At 34.3% G+C, this 21,136-nt stretch overlaps 3 protein-coding genes across 3 annotated transcripts; 1 reads left to right on the top strand and 2 right to left on the bottom strand.

Moving 5' to 3' along the window:
* Positions 1-323: 323 nt before the first annotated feature.
* LOC132298914 (uncharacterized) lies at positions 324-5,858 on the bottom strand. Its single transcript, XM_059795279.1, has 8 exons — positions 5,522-5,858; positions 5,355-5,428; positions 4,541-4,621; positions 4,080-4,164; positions 3,455-3,552; positions 2,986-3,073; positions 1,500-1,854; positions 324-738 (listed from the first exon to the last, which is right to left on the bottom strand). Exons 1-8 carry the CDS (start codon positions 5,783-5,785, stop codon positions 485-487), a joined length of 1,299 nt encoding a protein of 432 aa, XP_059651262.1. The 5' UTR covers positions 5,786-5,858; the 3' UTR covers positions 324-484.
* A 118-nt stretch (positions 5,859-5,976) lies between these two features.
* On the top strand, positions 5,977-9,124 carry LOC132298913 (pentatricopeptide repeat-containing protein At4g01030, mitochondrial). The gene has a single exon (XM_059795278.1). The coding sequence runs from the start codon at positions 6,104-6,106 to the stop codon at positions 8,897-8,899; it is 2,796 nt and encodes a 931-aa protein (XP_059651261.1). The 5' UTR covers positions 5,977-6,103; the 3' UTR covers positions 8,900-9,124.
* Positions 9,125-10,158: 1,034 nt separating this feature from the next.
* LOC132298916 (abscisic acid receptor PYL3-like) lies at positions 10,159-13,462 on the bottom strand. The gene is made up of 3 exons (XM_059795283.1): positions 13,154-13,462; positions 11,852-12,067; positions 10,159-10,776 (listed from the first exon to the last, which is right to left on the bottom strand). Exons 1-3 carry the CDS (start codon positions 13,250-13,252, stop codon positions 10,543-10,545), a joined length of 549 nt encoding a protein of 182 aa, XP_059651266.1. The 5' UTR covers positions 13,253-13,462; the 3' UTR covers positions 10,159-10,542.
* Positions 13,463-21,136: the final 7,674 nt, after the last annotated feature.

Raw genomic sequence — 21,136 nt, 5'->3', positions numbered from 1 at the left:
CCCAACCTTGTTTGTTTCTATATATATATATATACATATATAACATCCTTTAAAATCCTGGGATAATTCTCAGTTGAAATGAAGGTGTGTGACAGGCGTACGATACAGTGTGTGTTCCCATGGGTGGATCATCTAATTTGTAATATTCATCTATTTACAACATTATTATTCAACAAACCTTACTCCCAACAACTTGGGCTTACATGGATTCATTGCCTCTGGTTTGCTCTATTATAAGACCATGTCCTTGGCAAAAGATATCAGCCTATTACAGTCATTGTAACAACTCCTCGAAAAGAAAACCAAAAAGGGTAATCTCAATAAACAGAAAGAAGTCCAAATTATGTTTAGAGCTGCATTAGAAATTATGAATTTATGACCTATTAGAGATGTTCCAAGAACTCACAATCTGATAATGAACTACTAACCAAAATTTTTGTTACCCTGGTTAGAGAAGAGTAAACAACAAATAACCCTTTTTTTATTACAGAAGATCAAAAAAGTAATCCAGACCTTGACCAATTTCCCATATCGAGATGCCAGCACCCCATGAACGAGCTTCCTCTAGCCGCATCTTGATTGACATCAGTGATGGGTAAAACACCACATGCCTGACATGTTGATTATCAGAGTATATGAAGAAATGTTCCATGCTGTTCTTCTCCCACTGCAATGAAGGCCTGTGCTGCTCCAACAAAGACAGGTATTCCCTTCCAGTAATAGCTCCACCGCCTGAACCTGCAATTTTTATATCATTTCAAAACAAGAACTCCCAGATAATGTATGGTAATAAAAATTGTATTTATTCTCAAAAAACCTCATTTAATTACACTTTTAACCAGAAACATCATCAATTCACCTAAACATGAACAAATCCATCGACGGGATATGGTCTCAAAAAGATTTCAAATAGAAAATAGAAACTGTCAAAGGCTTTAATTGATACAAAAGAGGGGGGGGGGGGGGGGGGTTCTTCCCTAGGTCATCGAATTGGTTATTAGATGGGACTTTGGATGCCTGAGAGGGCTCACATATGGCCCATCAAAAGAATTCTCAACATTCTTTGCTTCTGCCACTAGCTCATATCCTCTCCACCTCTAAAACAACAGAAAATAATAGAATGAGTTCGTGCATATTACTATTTGTACAAGAAATCCCCTAACAAGATTTCTGATATGTTAATTTCAATAGACTAGGATATTCCTAGTTAGGTGCATTCTTCTTTTCCCAAAAGTTGTTGAGTCGGGACTAGAAGGATTCAAATTTCCCTGGAAAACTCTATTGCATTGAACAAAAAGGAAACTATAGGGCCCCCCTAGTTAATTGCCAAGAAATTGATGAACAGAAAAAGAAAACTTGTAATCTTGCGGCTGCTACTGACCCCAATTTAGTTTATAATCCGTAGTTTTCAATTCTTCATGTGTTCCATCAATCAAATCAATCATATTGTCGCAGCGCTCAACAACAAGAGACATTAAGAGAAAAATCGAAGTGATTACCTTTTGAAATGTCAAAATCGTACCCATAGAAATTCATGCCAACAAATATCTTATGGGCCAGGCTTTGAGAACCACCACTGGTGGTACCAAGAAGCAGCTGCAAGATAGCGTGGATCCACTTCAGAGGTGCATTTGGACCTGGATTTTGAGGACTTGAGAAGTCATAAGTCATAAGCGAAAAACCATCTACAACATCACTCAAGCTTTTAAGATCTTGAGGCCCAAAATCATGCTCTTGGAGCTTCTCTGAACGTGGTGGACCTATAACATACACTAACTGTAATGGTTGCTTATTATTCCTCTCTAAGCTCACAGCATGCAAAGCTTGTCCAAGTTGCTTTATGAACTGAAGTGCCTGAACTTGCAAAATAACTAGTTTTAGAATTAAGAATACTTGAATGGTTTCATATAAAGCAAATCTAAGAGTTTAATTCTGAAACCCAAAGAAAAGGACCAGGTATTGTTTTCATGCTTAAAGAACTGGAGTGTCCACAAAAGCTTCTAAACTAAGTATCAAGCAGTAACATAGCAAACAGATGTTTTATAACTCGAACTTTTATTTCATTTATTCTCTATTCTTCTGATCTGATAACATATACCTCAGATGTTATACCAGCAAACAATTTCTCTTGTGGCTTTCGCTAAATTCTAGCCCTATAATACTTATTAAAAACAGAAGTCAAGTAATGAATTTGAAGTATTTTATTATTATAACTGCCGATTCTTGCCTTCAGCAGCTGCATTTGTTCTGCTTTTGATCTCCAGTTCTTGCTGTGATAAATTTCAGTTTGGGCCGGAAGATGTCATCTGTTTCCCGTTTCTATTGGCATTTATTGGCTGGATCGTTGGCTGCTATTTAACTGTTGGGTTGATTTGCATGGTTGGCTGCTTAGTCTCAGATGGAATTGCTATTGATTGGGATATGCTTTTGAGCTTCTTATACTGTGGTATTGGTTGCGATACCCTGTCATTCGTTGCGTTGTTTAGAAGAACTTTTGGTCTTTTTCATGTTACTTTGCTCTCTTCTTAGGTTTCCTTCATTTTATTCCCTTTTCCTCTCTTTTATTTTTTTATTTTCCCTGAATTTTTCCTCTGTTATTTTGGATCGGTGGTCCTGGGAATATTTTGATCCTGGGGGATGCCCCTTGCATCATGTATTGATTGGTTGATAGAATATAATCTGAGCTTGCTTACCAAAATAAAAAATAAATAAAAAATAAATAAAAAAAAGCCGTAATGAATTTAAAGTTCCAAAAGGTTTGATTATTTTTCCCACGACAAAAAGATGGATCAGACAAACAATTTGAAACAATTAAATAACAAAGGGTCCCCAAGCAGCTTAAACAAAAAGGACTTGGTTATAGTTGCCTAGCAATCTAGCTGATTACTTGTTGAAGTTGGAGTGTAATTCAAAGAACTTGTATCAATCAGGCATCACAAAATTTTATTAAAAAGAAACAGAACTATAACAGAAGGTGCTCTATACCATATCGCGCATTTCTGGATCATGCAAGATACCGTAAGCTTCCCACCTTGACCAAGATTCAAGCACAATGCCATCATATTCCATTTCCCTATACATTCAAGAGGAGCCACAAAAAAATTTAAACATAAAAACCTCTATGCAGAGCTTGCCCTGGCTACACAGGCTATTGGGAAGGAAATATTGGAAGCAGACCTATCCTTTGGCATATTTGCATGAAGTTACAGCAGTCAGACTCAAACTCACATCCTCACACTTCACTTACTAGGTAATCGCCTTTTAGCTTTATCAATGTCTTTGAGAAATAAAATGGAATGCATTTGGGTTGAGTAACTTTGAATTTAACCCTTGCATGCCCTAGTTTCATAGGTACACGATTCTCCTGACACTATGTTCTGTCCATCATCCTCTTCCTTAATATGGACCCAAATTTCTGAGAAAGAAAAATCTCAAGCATAATAAAAAGGCTTACTTGCACTCTGATATTATGAGGTCAATTGCTTTCCTCCTCAGCTTCTTCTTTTTAAGCAGCTCGGTAGGAAAAGCCTCCAGAACAACTCTAGGTAAAACCTATTAAACCAGGAAAACACAGTAATATAGCATAAGAGCAAATGATCCCCACGAAGCTGCACAAAAAAAATTTAACATCGTAACTATTTTCATTAATTACGGTAAGTTGGAGTTTTATCCTAGGACTAATAACATGAATTACAATCACTCAATTAAATGAACTTTCTTCTGGGGTTTCCAAGACCTACTGAATATATGAGGACTTTCAAATATTTCAAGTATAAGTATATTCCCATAAAAGAAAAGGGGATCACCACCCAAATAGCAGATATGAAAAGAAGAATAGTTGTATTTGAGTTTATATATTCTTCCCCTCAATCTATGATGCCTCCATTATCATTTTTCTATTTTTGAGATATTCGGAAACAATGGTAATGGGCAACCAACTAACTGCAAATGTGCTTACTTAAGTTGCCTGATGTTTTAAGCATTCATTTTCCCTGATGTTTTAAGCATTTATTTTCCCTGATATCTTAAGCATTTATTTTTTTGCAATATGAAGACATACATTAGCCAACTTATTATACCTTGGCATCTCCTGTTAGTCTAAGCTCAGAAATCCATCCTATATCAGCATTATGTCTTCCCTCCAAAACTAACTTGGTCCCTTGGCTGGCATCAGAAAGAAAAATAGAGCATTAAGATATTTAATAGCACAAACAACCATTAGCATTAATTTCCAAAACTGCAGAAGCTTTTGTGCTATCACTCAGCTCTCTAAGCCTTGATGGCAGCATCAACAACCTCCCCAAATAAAAGTTGGTTGTTTGGGCAGCTGGCATGGATGAGCCAGTTAAAAACTATGGATGACCAGCATACTTATTATATAACAATAGTGGTAAATGATCAAGACCTAACATCACAATTAGATCACTATAAAATCCCTTTTAACCAAAAACCACAGAGATGCACTGACAAATTCTAGAAACTCTGTAAGTCAACAATATTATCATACACTTCAAGCTGTGAACAATACTTTTACACATACCTCTTCAGGTCATACCACACAGGTGAAAGATGAGTAAACTTAGAGTTGAACGTTTTCGCAAGTTCATAGCCTCTAGAATTCCTGCACCACTCAGCATGTGAACATGAATTCATTAATGTGAAAGCTTGTTATAACAACTATGTGAATGTGAACAACATAATTTAATCAAGCAAACAACTATTACTACAGCATAACATTTAACTAAAATGGCCAAAGATAAACAAAACCTCGTAACATACTCATACGTACAGGCACAAGCTTCTAATTCACCATGATAAAAAGATGGAAACTGTGATATTGTAACAATTCAATAGGAAAAAATACCTGGAAATGAATTATAAAAGACTATTTAGGTAGATCAACAAATTATATGTTGAAACGACTGAAATTCCTTAACTTCTCTAGGTAATTTTTCGCTTATTGCCAGTATTATTCTGATCATAAACTACCTTAGCTTAATTGAGAACATATGCAGCTACTCTAAATCTAAATTCATCTAACCGTCTGTCGCCATTGCTCAAAGATTAAAACCAAGCCCCTGAAACTCAAGCAGCAAAGTGATTGCTCTGGAACTCAAACAGCGTCCTCACTCCTCACTTTTTGTTAGTCACACTTTTTACCATTACACGTACAATTCTAAATCAACAGTCACAAACTTCGTAATTTCAAGATCATGTGAGAGTTGCTAAGTTAAATATAATCATGTCTCAACAAGTCATTAAACAAAGCTAGTGCAATTCTTAAATCATACACGGTGATTATGTTAAACGAACTAGGATAATTAGACAAATTGGGGGCTACAAGAACAACATACCATGGAGTAATGTAGGCCAGTACAGGATATGTATAATGTCGATGAGATGTATTTTCCGAGACTTTCGTATTCTCCTGAATTTCTTGGACAACAGAAATAAAAATGAAAACTTTGAAACTTATTGATTTACAATGAAAGTAATAAATTAAGAGGCAGTGAGAGCGTACAGTGAGAATTTGTTGGTAATTCACGTTTGTTTCATCAAGGCCTCGTTGGTATACGTTTGGAGGAGTAGGGTCCGTACGCGGGGGGTATCGAATACGGTATATGAATACGGAAAAGGCGGCAGAGACGACGAAGAAGAGGACGAAGATGGTTATGAGCTTCTGATTCTGATTGGAGTGAGAAGCTACTGAGTCGATGGACGGTTCGACTCGGTTCTGACGGCGAGCCGAATCGGCTGGGACTCGCCGGTCTCGCCTCTTAGCCATCCGATTCACCGCAACACTACAGAGGCAGCAGCAGCAAAGCAAAATCCTTTTTTCTTAAGCGAAAGAAATTTTGATTGTGATCAAAAATTGCTTCTGAAATGGGATAAGACAATTATACCCTTATCTTCCTACTCCGTACTAAACAACTTTAAAAAGACGTAATATAAAGAGGATAAACCTTATCCACTAAAAATCTAATTTGTAGCATGCTTTCCAGTACCAACCATCAACTCCAATGACACCCTTCCAATTTCCTCTCAGCTGTCATTTCTTCACAACCCAACGACCTTCAACTCTGCTAGTAACTGTCAAACATCCATGGGGACAATCATTCCATTGCAATACCTTAATCCCTCTTTCCTTCAGAATTCGCACACCAAGAAGCGACCTAAAAGCCACTCCTCCATTTTCAGTCTCCTCAGAGTTGCAGAGACTTCACTCTGTTCTTCTCCTCCACCTTCTTCACCGACCCTTCCATGTTTAAATGGATTCAATGAGCTCCAGTCCTTGAATTCAGTCAAAGTAATGCATGCCCAGATGATTAAAATGGTCAAAAAGAGGGATTCAGATCCCAAAATGCAATCTTTGATCACATCTTACTTGGAATTTGGCGATTTTCGATCTGCTGCAATGATTTTCCTCGTGTGTATTGAGCGAAACTATGTATGGTGGAATGCTTTCCTAGAGGATTTCAAGAGTTTTGGGGGGAATCCACATGAAATTCTTGAGGTATTTGGTGAGTTGCAGAGTAAAGGAGTGATCTTTGACAGTGGAGTTCTTACTGTTATCTTGAAAGTTTGTGGAAATTTGATGGATATATGGTTGGGTTTGGAAATTCATTCATGTTTGATCAAGAGGGGCTTTGATTTGGATGTCTATTTGAAGTGCGCATTGATGAATTATTATGGGAGGTGTTGGGGCATAGACAGTGTAAATCAGGCATTTTATGAAATGCCTGACCCACAAGTTCTATTGTGGAATGAGGCAATTTTGGTGAATTTGACTCATGATAGATGGGTAAAGGCTCTGAAATTGTTTCGGGATATGCAATTTTCGCTTGTGAAAGCCAATAGCTTTACAATTGCTAAAGTCCTGCAAGCTTGTGGAAAAGTTGGAGCTCTTGAGCAAGGAAAGCAGATACACGGGTACGTCATTCGATTTGCATTGGAATCAAACACCTTGGTATGCAATTCACTGGTTAGCATGTACTCGAAAAATGGCAATCTTGAACTTGCTAAGGCAGTTTTCGATTCAATGGAAAACCGCAGCATATCTTCTTGGAACTCAATCATCTCGGGTTACACTTCATTTGGTTGTGTAAATGATGCGTGGAAGCTGTTTCATGAAATGGAATCTTCCGATATGAAACCAGATATCATAACCTGGAATTCCCTTTTGTCAGGTCATTTCCTTCACGGATCATACCAACAAGTCGTGGTCATTCTGCAGAGAATGCAAACTGTGGGTTTCAAGCCTAACGCAAGCTCAGTCATTAGTGTTCTTCAAGCAATTAGTGAATTAGGTTGCTTGAATTTGGGGAAGGAAGTTCATGGCTATGTGATAAGAAATAGAGTTGCCTATGACTTATATGTTGGAACTTCACTTGTAGACATGTATGTCAAGAATGATGACCTAACCAGTGCTCGAGCTGCTTTTGATAGTATGAAAAATAGAAATATATTTGCTTGGAATTCACTGATTTCGGGATACGCCTTCAAGGGCCGTTTTGATGAAGCTGTAACACTTTTGCATCAGATGGAAAAGGAAAGAATCAAACCCGATTTAGTGACATATAATGGCCTTGTTTCAGGTTATTCAATGTCGAACCACAGCAAGGAAGCTTTGGCAATGATTCGTCAAATCAAAAGTTCAGGGTTGATTCCTAATGTCGTTTCCTGGACAGCTCTAATATCAGGTTGCTCACAGAAGGGAAACTATAAGGATGCACTTAAGTTTTCTATCCAAATGCAACAAGAAGGTATAAAACCCAACTCGGCCACCATAGCAAGTTTACTTCGAGCTTGTGCAGGCCTGTCTTTCTTACAGAAGGGGAAAGAGATACACTGCCTCACTATAAGAAATGGTTTCAGTGAAGATGCATTTGTTGCCACAGCTCTTATTGACATGTACAGCAAATGTGGCAGCTTAAAGAATGCCCACAAAGTTTTTCAAAACATTCAGAACAAAACATCAGCTTCCTGGAATTGCATGATCATGGGTTTTGCTATTAACAGCCTGGGAAGAGAGGCAATCTCAATTTTTGATGAAATGCGTGAAGTGGGTATTCAGCCAGATGCGATAACTTTCACAGCTCTACTCTCTAGTTGCAAGCATTCGGGATTAATTGACGAAGGATGGAAGTACTTTGACAGCATGAAGGCAGGTTATGGTATTATCCCCACTATTGAGCATTGCTCTTGCATGGTTGATCTTCTTGGAAGAGCTGGATATCTTGATGAAGCTTGGGATTTCATTCAATCAATGCCCATGGAGCCAGATGCTACGGTTTGGGGTGCTCTTCTTCGATCATGTCAAATCCATGGCAACTTGGAGCTTGCAGAAATTGCAGCAAAGAATCTTTTCAAGTTAGAACCATATAATCCTGCTAATTATGTTCTGATGATGAACTTGTATACAATTTTGAACAGATGGGAGGATGTAGAGCATATTAAAGACTCGATGGACGTTATAGGGGTCAAACCTGGGCATGAATGGAGCTGGATACAAATCAATCAGATAGTTCATGTGTTCTGTGCAGTAGGAAAACCCCATCCTGAAGAAGCAGAGATATTTTTTGAGTTATATCAGCTGATTTCTGAAATGAAGAAGTTGGGATACTTGCCTGATGTCAAACGCGTGTATCAGAACGTTGATGACGTAGAGAAGGAGAAGTTGCTGCTTGCACATACAGAGAAATTGGCCATTGCATACGGACTCATCAAAACAAAAGGTAGTGCTCCCATAAGGGTGATCAAGAATACAAGAGTTTGTCACGACTGTCACACAGCGGCCAAATTCATGTCCCTAATCAGAACCCGCGAAATCTTCCTCAAAGATGGCGTTCGATTTCATCACTTCAGAGAAGGGAAATGTTCCTGCAACGACGTCTGGTAGTAAGGGATATCACTGCTTTCTTTGATACTGCAGCAAAGCATTGTGTGAAATCTTCTTTTGCTAGAGCAAAAGAAAATTATAAACTGAGCTGACGTATGGGATCAATCCACAAGCTATATTACAGATACAGTTTATCATTAACAAGTAACACTTAGTTGGGACTGTTGTAAAGTTTAGAGCTTCTATGTTTTCAAATTAACCTTGTGAGAACTTCTAAACTAGTGCTGAAAGAGAAAAAGTAATTGTGCAACACATTGACAATTGTTTACACAATCCATAGCATGAATATTGTGCTTCAAAGCCAAAGCAAATTTCTAATTAAGTTAAAAAAAAAAACAATTCACTGATGATTCTCATATAATTGCACACAAATTTTTCAGTTGCATCACTAGAATGTACAGCACACAAAAAGGATCAGTTTCTCCTCTCTTTTGCATAATTAGCATACATTCTTTTCACTTTATTATAATTGACTTCTTTCAGTGATGGAGTTCTCAAATTCCAAGATACAAGAACTGGGATCATTGGAGCGGATTTGCTTCAAGACCTTGGGATGTTCTTGAAATTCTTGCCCTAGTGACGTTTTCGAGATCCAGTTTGATGCTACTTGGGTCTATATATCCAGATAGACAACTTAGAGACTAGAGACATTCACTAACATGGGTATTTCCATAATTTTTCTGCCGATAAAGTATGAAGAGGCCTTTGCCATGCATCAGCGGACATATATACAAGCCAAGATCAAATTCAAATTAAATAGTTTCAACAACCCATGCCTAACCTGAACCCAACGACAAAAATAATTACACAATAAACTACAAGACTCGGTAGGGTTTGGATTGGCATCCCTTGTAAAAGTTGGGGAAATGTTAAAAGTTATGCTGCAATTTAAATTCCCAAATGTATTTCCAAAATCCAGAATGCTTTTGACTCCATTTGAGCGGGCATTAATCCATCTTACATATGCCTCAGGCTTAAAAACACCACCGACTCTACAAGCCCAAGTTCCCAATTCAGTTTTTGCTTTAACCACCAAAATGAGCAAAATACATATGCTCAAACTACCAACTATATTGAGATCAGACTTTCAGAAAGATCAGCAATATCAGGAGGAGTGGAGTATTAACAATAAGGATGGAATCAATCGAAGATTGTGACTTTGTCAAAACAAGAAGACAGACTAGCCAGGTACCTCCTTGGCTCTTTCTTTGTAGGGTATGCTTCTTCTCACACTGAGTCTTGGGATAGTAACAAGAAAATGAAAGCAATAACAGTTATCTGCTATAAAGACTAGGACGAGTTGCATACATAGTATATACAAGACTCACATAAAATCAACACAGCTATCGAAAGGGCTCAAACTAAATCCTACAATGTCAAAATCCAGTCAATAGAGACCCAACATTATATTTTTTACATGCATATTACAAACAAGCAAACAAAGCAGATAACATATACTAAACTGCTCAAAACCCAGGAATACAACAATAGAAGAGAACCTAATTCTTTCTTTCATACAATCCGTGGCCTACAAACAGAAGGAAAACCCCAGTATCACTTATAAGGCAAGAGAGATGCAGAACTTCTGGCGATTGAAGATCTGCCCCAACCAACTGAAACCTTGAACAGTATAACAACAGTTATCACCCTAACTCACCAACTCTCCGTTGAAGGGGTTCAGCACGATCCTGCATGGCCATCCTCTCAGAGACTTCAGACAAAGCTTTGAGGTTGCAGTTGATCAGGGCCTTGACAAAGAAACAAGTCTCATCTTTAGTGTTCCCATCAGGCACATCAACCACAAATGACTCGATCACTAACGTCCCTGGTCTCCCATCAATTATCTCTGGATGGACAGTGATAACTGAAGAGTAGTTCTGCAAAATTATCAAAATGAGAAGTTAATGGCAAATTTTCCAGCAGACTGCATGTTTGAGGGGAATTTGTTAAAAAAGACTAGTAGTAAAAAATCCAATCTGGAACAGCCTGCAAAATAACCTATACGCACAAAGAAATTTATAACAAGTATCATTGGCTTTGTTGTCTAATGGTAAGGCCTGTCATAGGCTGTTGCAGCATCCATTTCCGTGAGAAACCAGTATGACGGTAATACTCCAAAAGAGAACAGCAAGTACATGTCCACCCAGGAACTCAGCTTGCTGCTATTACTAAGTATAAGCAATGCTACAAATTCTTTACACAAAGGATGATGACAATATAAGAAAAAAATTCATCCTTATTCACTAAGGAAGTTGAACATCTGATTTGGAACAAATTTCATTTTGGGAGGTCTGTTGGAAAGGATAGATGATACCTTCAAAACCTAACAACTTGCAGCCAGTGTAGTGTAATTCACAGGTGTTAGGCTTATGAAAGATTTTATGCTGCAATCCATGAAGATGAATTTTGCTATCAACATGGCTAGCCTAATCAGCAAAAGCACTAGTCCAGTTCACGAGGCTCCCGCCATTGCAGAGTTTGGGGTGGGTTAGATGTATGCAATCCATGAGAGACACACTCATCATCATCATCATCTTTGCCTTTGTCCCATATGAATGGGGGACATGGAGAGACACGTTAATAGCCAAAATCTCAAGTTTGCTGATTACTTCAAAATTGAGATGGAAATAAGCATCCAAACATATGGGTCATCTGCATATAACCTTCACCGGTCTAAGGGATAGAGAATACAGGACTTCTCATTAAAGCAGGCTATGCATAATAATGCATGCAGAATTACCAAACTTTAATTTAAACAAATAGAAAATAAGTCATCACCAGTGAACATATACTATGTACTTCGACTATGTCATTTTTTACCACTAGATTTCTAGTAAATAGCAACAACACTTTTCTCGTCTTACAATCATGCAATTCCAGTTTCAAATATATTGCAAATTTACCCGAAAAAAGAATAAATAAAAAGGAAGAAGAAAATAAAGAAAATCATACCTTAAGCCTGTGATCACCACCGACGATCCTGATGCCAAGGATATGCTCCTCATCATCAAGTAGTTCCAACATCTCTGTGCTTGTTGTGGCCGGAAGCCCTGACCTGACATTCACCTCTCTGACACTTCCAATGTTAAGGTCACCCTGCATAAAGCACCTGCTGACAAAGGGCTTGTAATTCTGTGGCTGATCAAATCTCCTCACCAGTGACCAAACCTGATGAAACACATTTTAGCAGCAAAAACAATCAACAAAGCTTGAAAACAAACAATCTGTGCATATTATTGGCAACCAAGTCAAATTTCAATATATTTTGTGGCTACACATTAAAAAAATAACCCAATCAAATAACAGGAACCCAATTGCCTAGGCTGCAGGGTGTGGAATTTTCCAAACTGCAGGGGAACAGAGCCAATATTATTAGCTGGTTGATTAATCACTTAATTAGGTCTGAGTTCGGCTAAGGGACTGTGGATTAGTGGACTAGCTTTTGTACATAGTTAATAGGTTATGAACTATGATCCATATGGTTCAATGGGTAACGGTTGTGTGCATTTTAATATATAGGGTTATGCTGTTTATACATACCATTCAGTGAAAGAATTTCAGGTATAGTTTTATAATCTCTCTTTCAGATAATTTATTTTCTTTTCAATAATAATAATAATAACAATAATATAAGTCCAACACAAAACCACAGCTATGGATGCATTTAATTCATCCAACCTTTTGTCAAATAATAATAATAACAATAAAATAAGTCCAACACAAAATCACAGCAATATAGATGTCATTTAATTCACCAAACCTTTTGTCAAATAATAATAATAATCCACCAAACCTAACCTAAGCGTCAGGACTCAAATTCAACAAACATTCATAAAAAAAAAAAAAAATTAAACAAATGCACTCAAGATCGAGCTTTGAATATCAAATTTCCATAAAAAAAATAAAATAAAAAATAAAAAAATCAAATTTAAATCAAAAACCCAAAAAGCAAACAGCAACAATCCTTTTATAAGCCAAGAAAATAGAGAATTTTGATTAAAAAAATTAGGAACAATAACTTAAAAATAAAAAGTTCCTTCCTTTTTCTGCATTTCCTAAGCCACCACACAGGCACAGCACATAATTCAGAAAAAAGGAAATCAATAGTATCCCAAACAGAACCAAGAAAGGAATATCAAAATTAATTCTCAACATTCAATCTACATAAGAACAAAGATAATTATGTGTGTGTGTGTGTGTGTGTGTGTGTGTGTACATTTATAGAGAGAGAAATAGAAAATGGAGTGTTGTTACCAGATGAATAGGGGCTTTGATGTGTAAGAAGATGACCGAAGTGCACTGGTTTTCCTTAGGATCGTGCTTGTGGTGTCTACTTATGTACTGAGTCTCCATTATTTCTCCGCAACCATCAAAACCTCTCCAAATCGATTAAAATCACACACAACAACCAGAGCTAGTAACTACTCTTCGAAACCACTCTTTCAAGGCAAAGAGAGTTTATTTATTAGTTTTATTTCACTTATAATTTTCTCTGTGGTTCAGCCTTGGCATATCAATCTCTCACAAAAGATCTATCTATCTACTTCTGATAGAGATATGCAAATAGATGTATGTACATAATCTAGATATATATATTCCACCGACAGCGCGTCAGCGCCACTTCCGTTACTGAAATCCCCAAAAACCCCACTAGTGGCCCACCTAAGCACTTATCACGCGGATCCTCCGCAACTAGAAAAAGTTATTGGGTAGTCATGGACTACGGTTATTGAATGCGGTTTACTCACAAATGCATCTAAGCACGTACTATAGGGATCCTCGACAACTACAAAGAAGTTACAAATGCACACAATTGTCAGTCACCCTCTATGTTTTTTTTTTTATTTATTTATTATTTTTTTGATTTTATAATTACTAATATGTATATTTAGTGGACATCATTGGTACTTGCTTACTGAGTAAGAGCATCTTCAATCAATACGTTAAATCTAGGCTGCCCCTCCAACGATTAATTTTAGCACGAATAACTCCTCTAACGGGTATATCAAATGACTCAAATGTCAGCCAAATAAATTATTATTATTATTTTAATATATAAGTCACACATATCATTAAAACTTGTATAAATATATACCCAAATATTAAATAGTTTGACACATCATTGGAGTTCGGAAATATACATATGCCAAAATTTCATGTCAATTTACCACATCATACCTCAAATGAATTTGGTGGAGATACTCTAAATAAGTCATCCTTACTAATAGCTGATGTGATCCAATTACAAATGCATACATAATTTTTAAGTGATAAATAAGAATAATTACTTTTTTCTTGCAATAATTCAAATTATCTCCTCTAATTTTCTTATTTATCACTTTTTTTGATTTTGTAATTAGAGTTTTTGTATGCATTTGTAATTGAATCACATCCACAATAAGAAGGCGAAATATTTTCCATTTTTATTATCAAGGTAAATGAGATGTTTTGATTAGTCAGATTTTTTAATAACCGCTAGTATAAAGTGTTGTATATTTTTTGACTTTCGAAACAAGTCATCCAAGCGGGCATGATAATGTCTGGACACTATTGTAAGCTCAAAATTCTTTCTATTTTAATCCAAAGCGCAACAAGAACAACTAACAATCATCCAGTTCATTTTAACAAAATCATTCATTATATTAAAAATCCAACACTCATGCAATACAACACATTTATATTGAAAATGATAATTTTATACAATTCATTACATCGGTATTGCAATTTAATATTGTTGCAATTTCAATTTACTACCATGACTTGAGTGTTAGGAACATATATGGGGTATTTTGAGAATGTCAATAATGTAATATTCCAATCAATTGAATAGAGAGTTTTGGATGGAAAAAATTTTAAAATTAAGGATGAATTACATTAAACTCTCTTTTTTTTATTTATGTTTTGCATTAAACTCTTTTTTTCAATTTTTTTGTCAAAAAAAATTCTCTCAACTATCACAGGGGGTGACTTAGCAAATAGACGTTAACTGAAAGGGAACTGAAACAGAAATTGACTTAAATACCTATTAGACCTATTTAAAAATCTACTTTGTGGGTGCATTTTGATTTTTTTATTATTAAATAACCTAAACGACATCATTCATATAAATTGACACTTCTATTTTTTTAATATGTTAACATTTTACTAGACTGTCAAGTTCACATTAGTCACATGAAAGAAATAGAGTTTTTATAGAAAAAACTATTTTGAAATAAATAAAAAAAGAAGAATAAGAAGAAAAAAACATGGAGGCATAAATAATATAAAAAAAATTAGGCATTATTTTTCGTAGTAAACCTTTTTAACAAATCTATATAAAATGAAAATTAATAAAAACAAAAAAGATGAATGCACAATATAACTCTCAATAAATATATATATATAAGATGAACAAGGAAAACCCCAGATTCATATAGGTCTAAATGTTGGATGGAAATGCAAATATAGTATAAATAATATTTAATGGTACATATTATATATAATATTATAATGATATATGTGTGTGTGTGTGTGTGTGTGATAAGTAAATAAAAAAAGTTGAGCAAGAAAAATGGTATATATTGTTGCACTAGTGGAGGATGTGTGAGTAGGAGTATTAATGAAGTAGATATATATGTAGGGTATGTTAAAATAGGTACGGGGACATTTTTGTCTCAAAAATATATGTGAAAACTTAATGTCCAACTCACTCACTTTCAACTAACTTCCTTCATGTAAATCACCCCCTCGGATAGTTGAGGGGAATTTATTTGACAAAAAAATAGAAAAAAATAGTTTAGTGCAAAAAGGAGATAGAAAATTAGAGTTTAATGCATTTCACCCTAAAATTAATGTATTAAAAAGATTGAAATTTTTATTTTTTTATTTTTTATTTGGTCTTTTAGAGCACGTGTATCTATCCCATAATATACGCACCATTCAAGTTAGAAGTGTAATTCGAAATCAAGTTAGAAGTGTAATTCGAAAGTGAAACTTTAATAATTTACTTTCTACGTCTCTGCCGACGAGGCCTTGAGGTTCAATTATGCTTTCGGATGGATGAGAAGTTAGAAGTGTAATTCGAAAGTGAAACTTTATTAATTTATTTTTTACGTCTCTGCCGACGCGGTCTTAAGGTTCAATTATGCTTTTGGATGGATGAGGATTATTCCATAATAACAATACTTATCCCAAGTTGATACTAATTAAAAGTTGAAGGTGCGCGCGGTTGGTTATTCTTGGCATTGGGACCTACTTTATTTGACTTGCACCGACCATTTGGTTTATTCAGCTTTATAATTAAGATATAGTTGATACAAAGGAACCTTGCTATAAATTAGGAAGACTAAATATGTAACTAATTGGTATTTCTTAGTGATATATATAGTTTTCAAAGTCAGGGTATTGTTATTATTTTTGTCACTATATGCACGGTCACCCTCACGCTCCATCTATATTTTTTACTTGGGCTTTTAAGTTGGACCAAACCAAGCACTGGTCCACTGTATTTGTCATCTAGTGGTTCTTGATATTTCGAATTAAATAGTAATAATCGCATTCAACTATGTATCAAATTTTTTTTTTTTTTTTTTTTTCTGTTAATTTGTTGCTCTCAATGATAATTGTAGTTCACAAAAGATTACCACATTTTATTTGAACAAACTGAAATTACAGTGAATATAAATTTTTGCAGATTTTAGTGTATATTTATGCAAATTGATAGTCCACAATTATGTCCTCTCTGTTAGTCGATTCTTTATTTTTCTTGAAAAAAAAAAAAAAAAAAAAAAAACCGGAAGAAGGAAATCATGGTTTACATTTGAAATATCTTAGTGCCAAATATTTAAGAAATAAAAATAAAATAAAATATTTGGTATGAATGCGAAAAAATTATACTAATTAAGTTGATTGATATTTTAGGTCCAGTGTCCAAAAAAACGATGTGATATAAAATCTATCTTAAATTAAAGAGTCAACTCTTCATAGTTTTTGTCTTAACTATTAGGTGATTATTTTTAATTACGTTTATAATAAAAAATAAAAAGTAAAATATAAGAATGAATTCTTTTTAATTTTTAAATAATTCATTTTTAAATTATGACGTTTATATAATTTCAATTTACAATTGGACCGGATGAAACTAGACTCTCACATCTAACAGTGGTTAGCAAGGATGAGGCCTTATTTTTTTTGGATTGCTATAATGTTGATTTTGGCAACAAAAATATGTTTGATGCGATTTTATTTTATTTTACACAATGTTAAAGCACTTCGTGAATAGTGATCCATAATCAAAACACCAAAATTTTTTTTTTTTTTTTTGTTTTGACAATTGTTTATGACCAAAATTATAACTATGTATATTTGTTTCTTACATTTTTATAACAAAACATCATTTTTAAATATACTTTTAATTTAAAAAAAAAATAAAAATAGTATTTTTGTTTTAGCTAACAACCAAATCGCTTAACAAAAAGGGCACACCAAACGGGACTGAGAGAGTCTCATAAAAAAGAAAAAGGTGGAAGGGTTATTGCAATTGAGTATGGGAATCAAAAATTGCAGTCTTCTTCTTTTTGGGCCACATTCCACCCCCACTACACTGCTTTAACCAATTACAAAAAAGTTTCAATCCCACTAAATCCAAATTTCACCGGTCAATTGGTTGGTTGACAGAAGCCCATTTGCCATATTTCTAGAGGCTCCGTGCCAAGTGGAATGACTAGGCCCACCTCTGTCCACAAACAATTTAATTTTATTCCTTCCCCTTTGGCCTTATCTTCCTAAGTAAAAAAAGGTAACAGAAATTCAAAGAAAATGACCCTTAATTTTGTTTGGGGTCTGTTTGGTTAGCCAGAATTTGATAATAGAAAGTTAAAAAAAAATAAAATGAAGTAAAAGAAAAAAAATAATTTTTATTATGCATTTGGTTAGTATGAATTTTTTAAAAAAAAAAATTTGTGAGAAAATATTGTTTCATTAGTTTGGATGACAAGAAAATGAAAAAAAAATGATTTTATATACCAAAATTACCCTTACTAATTTAATATAAATAATATACCTAGCATAAAAAAAAAATATAAGATCGGGTTATGAATAAATATATATATATATATATGTCCAAATACAAATTTGGTAATTGAATAGTTTTTAAATTTAATTTTTTTTTTTTTTTTTTATTTTAAGGTTGCAATATATATTATGACTCTACTACTGTATTAGATTAGTTCACTTCTTTTGTGAGTGTGGAGAAGAGTCCTATTTTTAAGAATCATAAAGTTGCAACTTAATAACAGAATTCTAATATATCGATGAAGAAAGAGATGAATGAATAAACAATTAATAAGGGCATAATAAGGAACCAAAATATAGTTATGCAACTTTCACTGGAAACTAGAATTTTGCAGTATTTTTTGGAAGAAACATTTTCAAGAAAATTAACTAGTTGCGAGAATATTACTTTATTGAAAAATTTTCTTTTCACGCCAACTAAATTGTTAAAAATTAAATATTTTCTATTTATTTTTCCTTTCTTGCTTAGTTCGCGCTAGTCTTTCTTGTGTCGTTCACTCTAATCGAAAAAGTGAAGTCACATGATAGAGAAAGAAAATTATATTATACTGAATTTATTATTATACCTTTTTTTCTTTAGATTACAAAATAGATATTAATGCATACAAAATACTTTTGCTTTTTACAAACAGCTCAAGTTGTATTAAACAAATTAGCACAAAAGAAGGGAAAAAAAAAAAATTTTATGCCCCAGGGGTGAGAGAATTTTTATTTATTTTAATTTTTTATCATTTTATAATTTTAAAAATACAGTTGGTATCTTGAAAGTTTCAAGAAAAGTGCTAATCATTTTTCACCAAATTATTCCAAAAACTCACTCCAATCATTCATACACACCCACTTTGTTTCTTTGATACTCGTACCCTCCTTATCCACTTTAAAAGGTAGAACAGGACCACAAGATACTCGATACCAAATTCTTTCACTTTAGGAAGTTCATTCTCTTCCCCTTTCCATCCCCCTATTTTAAAACCAAACATGAATTATATTATCCCTTTCTTTTCTCTTCTTTCCTTCCAAAACGCTCGGTCCAAACAAAGCCTTGAAACTATCTAATAATGAGTCTCCATTTTTCCTTTTCTTATTCTTTTCTCATTTTCTTAGTAAAGAGATATGGGTACATAACTACATAAGTGACCACCTTCATTAAATGGTCCCGGTTACTGTAGCTTTTTTCATGAGATTAAACACCTAGTACAAATTTACATAATGTGACAAATGTTACATAATTTTCATTTTGGTTGGAAAAATGTGACAAATTTACATCATGTTCTGTAACCCAATTTAACAAAATACAAATCAAATTGAGGAAAAATGAAAGGCAAAATATACAGGATGAAAATTGATATTGTGGAGACCTAAATTAGACAAGAATTGACGGGTAAAACCCCACAATATGATATACGATAAAGACTTTGTTACATGGGTGCTATTATGTCATTGATGTCATCAATTAATTGTATCTTATTATATAAATTAAAATACATTTATTTATGTAAATCATATCCTTGATTCCTTTCGTGTCCATATTTAAAATAAAAAATAAAAAAATTACAACAGCAACATAGAAAAGAAACGCAATTATCAGTGAAAACCGCCAAACCCACCAACTAAAGAAAGTGACCCATAGAAAGTGTGTTAAATCTTACTGCACCCCACTGGTTTCACCGACTCATGATGACCACAAACGTTGTTTCCTTTTGCTTTTGGAATTAGGAATAGAAGAAAGAGGACTACGAAACCAACTACAACATGTTGGCAATTGGTACAACCCCTTTGCAAATCAATAAATCACACCTTTTTTTTTCTTTTTCTTTTTTTTTCTCTTATCCGTTTGGGTGTCTCGATTGTCAAATTACAATTGGTTTGCTCAGACTGTTTGTACATACATGAAAGGAGAGCACTTACAAAAGTCTAAAGCTACACTTATTTTCACAACATCCAATTTCACCCATATCTAAAAGGAGCCTCAGAATCTCTCACAATCTCAGTGCACGAGCATTACACCTTTACATGAAGAAACTATTTATGAATTTGAACACGTTATCTCCAAATTATTATAAAATAATTTTATCAATTATTGTATCGAAATTCACTTATAAAAATCAAAGTAACACACACACACACACACATATATATATCTATAAACATTATCCACTATGATGGTGCATGGAATATGGATTTAAACACGTAACCTCAGTGCAGGAGCATTGCGGAGTTTGGACATGACCCGATGTTACACCTCCACATGAAAAAACTATCTATGAATTTGAAAACGTAATCTCCAAATTACAATAAAACTATTTTATCAATCATTGCATCGAGACTCACTTATGAAAATCAAAACATTTTCCACTGTGATAATGCATGGAATATGGAAGTTTCAACACTAGGCTTGTTTCCTTGTGACAAGTGCAACGCATTCTCATGTTACTAAGTCTTCTCAAAATGCAATAAATGTACTTGGCAAGGAGATATATATTTTGGGAGTTGGTATTCGTGCTCTACTAATATACTAAGACCCTTTATTTTTTAATTTTTCTAAAATAAAATTACAAAAGAATCCTTCAACCACACACCCAAAAAAATAATGTCCACTTGGCCTTCTCTCAATTACACTAGGATTCCTTTCATATTATATCTAGCATAGTTTTCTCTCTCCCTCTACCAACAATATAACATTCATATTTATTACTTACCTGTAAAAAAAAATAATAATAAAAAAAAAGAACCGCATTCATGCAATGATGCAACTCATCTCCCTTTATATATATATATATATATGGAGATATCTAAATCATCTCTCTGTCCCTTAAATTCTGTTGAATGCGGGATTATTTTGTGGATTTAGGTTTAGATCAGTGAATTGTCTGAACATATATTTTTTATACTATATGAGTTTCTGACGTTCCCTTTCTCACATGACCCATATATGTAACAAAAGATACAAAATTTTAATTTAGACTGTAATTATACTAATTTTGGGGGAGTTGAATAAATAAATAAATTGTGTTAAATATTTATTTGTTGGGTGTGATGTGCTTGAGAACCCTCCGAAAAATAACATCTGAATATACCAACACAAATGATTTGATTGCAATATATTTGAGTCAACTTGCGAGAATTGCTTTATTCCATCAAAGTTCTCCTCACTGCCAAGGGACTCAGTCGGCCCTTTCATACCAT

Source organism: Cornus florida, unplaced genomic scaffold (genome assembly GCF_030987335.1).
Source record: "Cornus florida cultivar Cherokee Brave unplaced genomic scaffold, ASM3098733v1 CherokeeBrave_3.0.0_Hap2_Chr03, whole genome shotgun sequence".
Taxonomy (NCBI): domain Eukaryota; kingdom Viridiplantae; phylum Streptophyta; class Magnoliopsida; order Cornales; family Cornaceae; genus Cornus; species Cornus florida.
Note: the sequence above shows the minus strand (reverse complement) of the source record. Positions and strands in the feature narration are given on the sequence as shown.

What these genes read in the sequence shown, in the direction of transcription:
- LOC132298913 (XM_059795278.1), top strand. Translation starts at nt 6,104, where the DNA reads ATGGGGACAATCATTCCATTGCAATACCTTAATCCCTCTTTCCTTCAG.
- LOC132298916 (XM_059795283.1), bottom strand. Translation starts at nt 13,252, where the DNA reads ATGGAGACTCAGTACATAAGTAGACACCACAAGCACGATCCTAAGGAA. An exon ending in TCAAAGCCCCTATTCATCTG is followed by an intron (nt 12,068 to 13,153) that starts GTAACAACACTC and finishes GTGTTTCATCAG; the next exon opens with GTTTGGTCACTGGTGAGGAG. An exon ending in GTGGTGATCACAGGCTTAAG is followed by an intron (nt 10,777 to 11,851) that starts GTATGATTTTCT and finishes ATAATTTTGCAG; the next exon opens with AACTACTCTTCAGTTATCAC.
- LOC132298914 (XM_059795279.1), bottom strand. Translation starts at nt 5,785, where the DNA reads ATGGCTAAGAGGCGAGACCGGCGAGTCCCAGCCGATTCGGCTCGCCGT. An exon ending in GACTAACAGGAGATGCCAAG is followed by an intron (nt 3,553 to 4,079) that starts GTATAATAAGTT and finishes CTGGTTTAATAG; the next exon opens with GTTTTACCTAGAGTTGTTCT. An exon ending in ATCCAGAAATGCGCGATATG is followed by an intron (nt 1,855 to 2,985) that starts GTATAGAGCACC and finishes TTGCAAGTTCAG; the next exon opens with GCACTTCAGTTCATAAAGCA.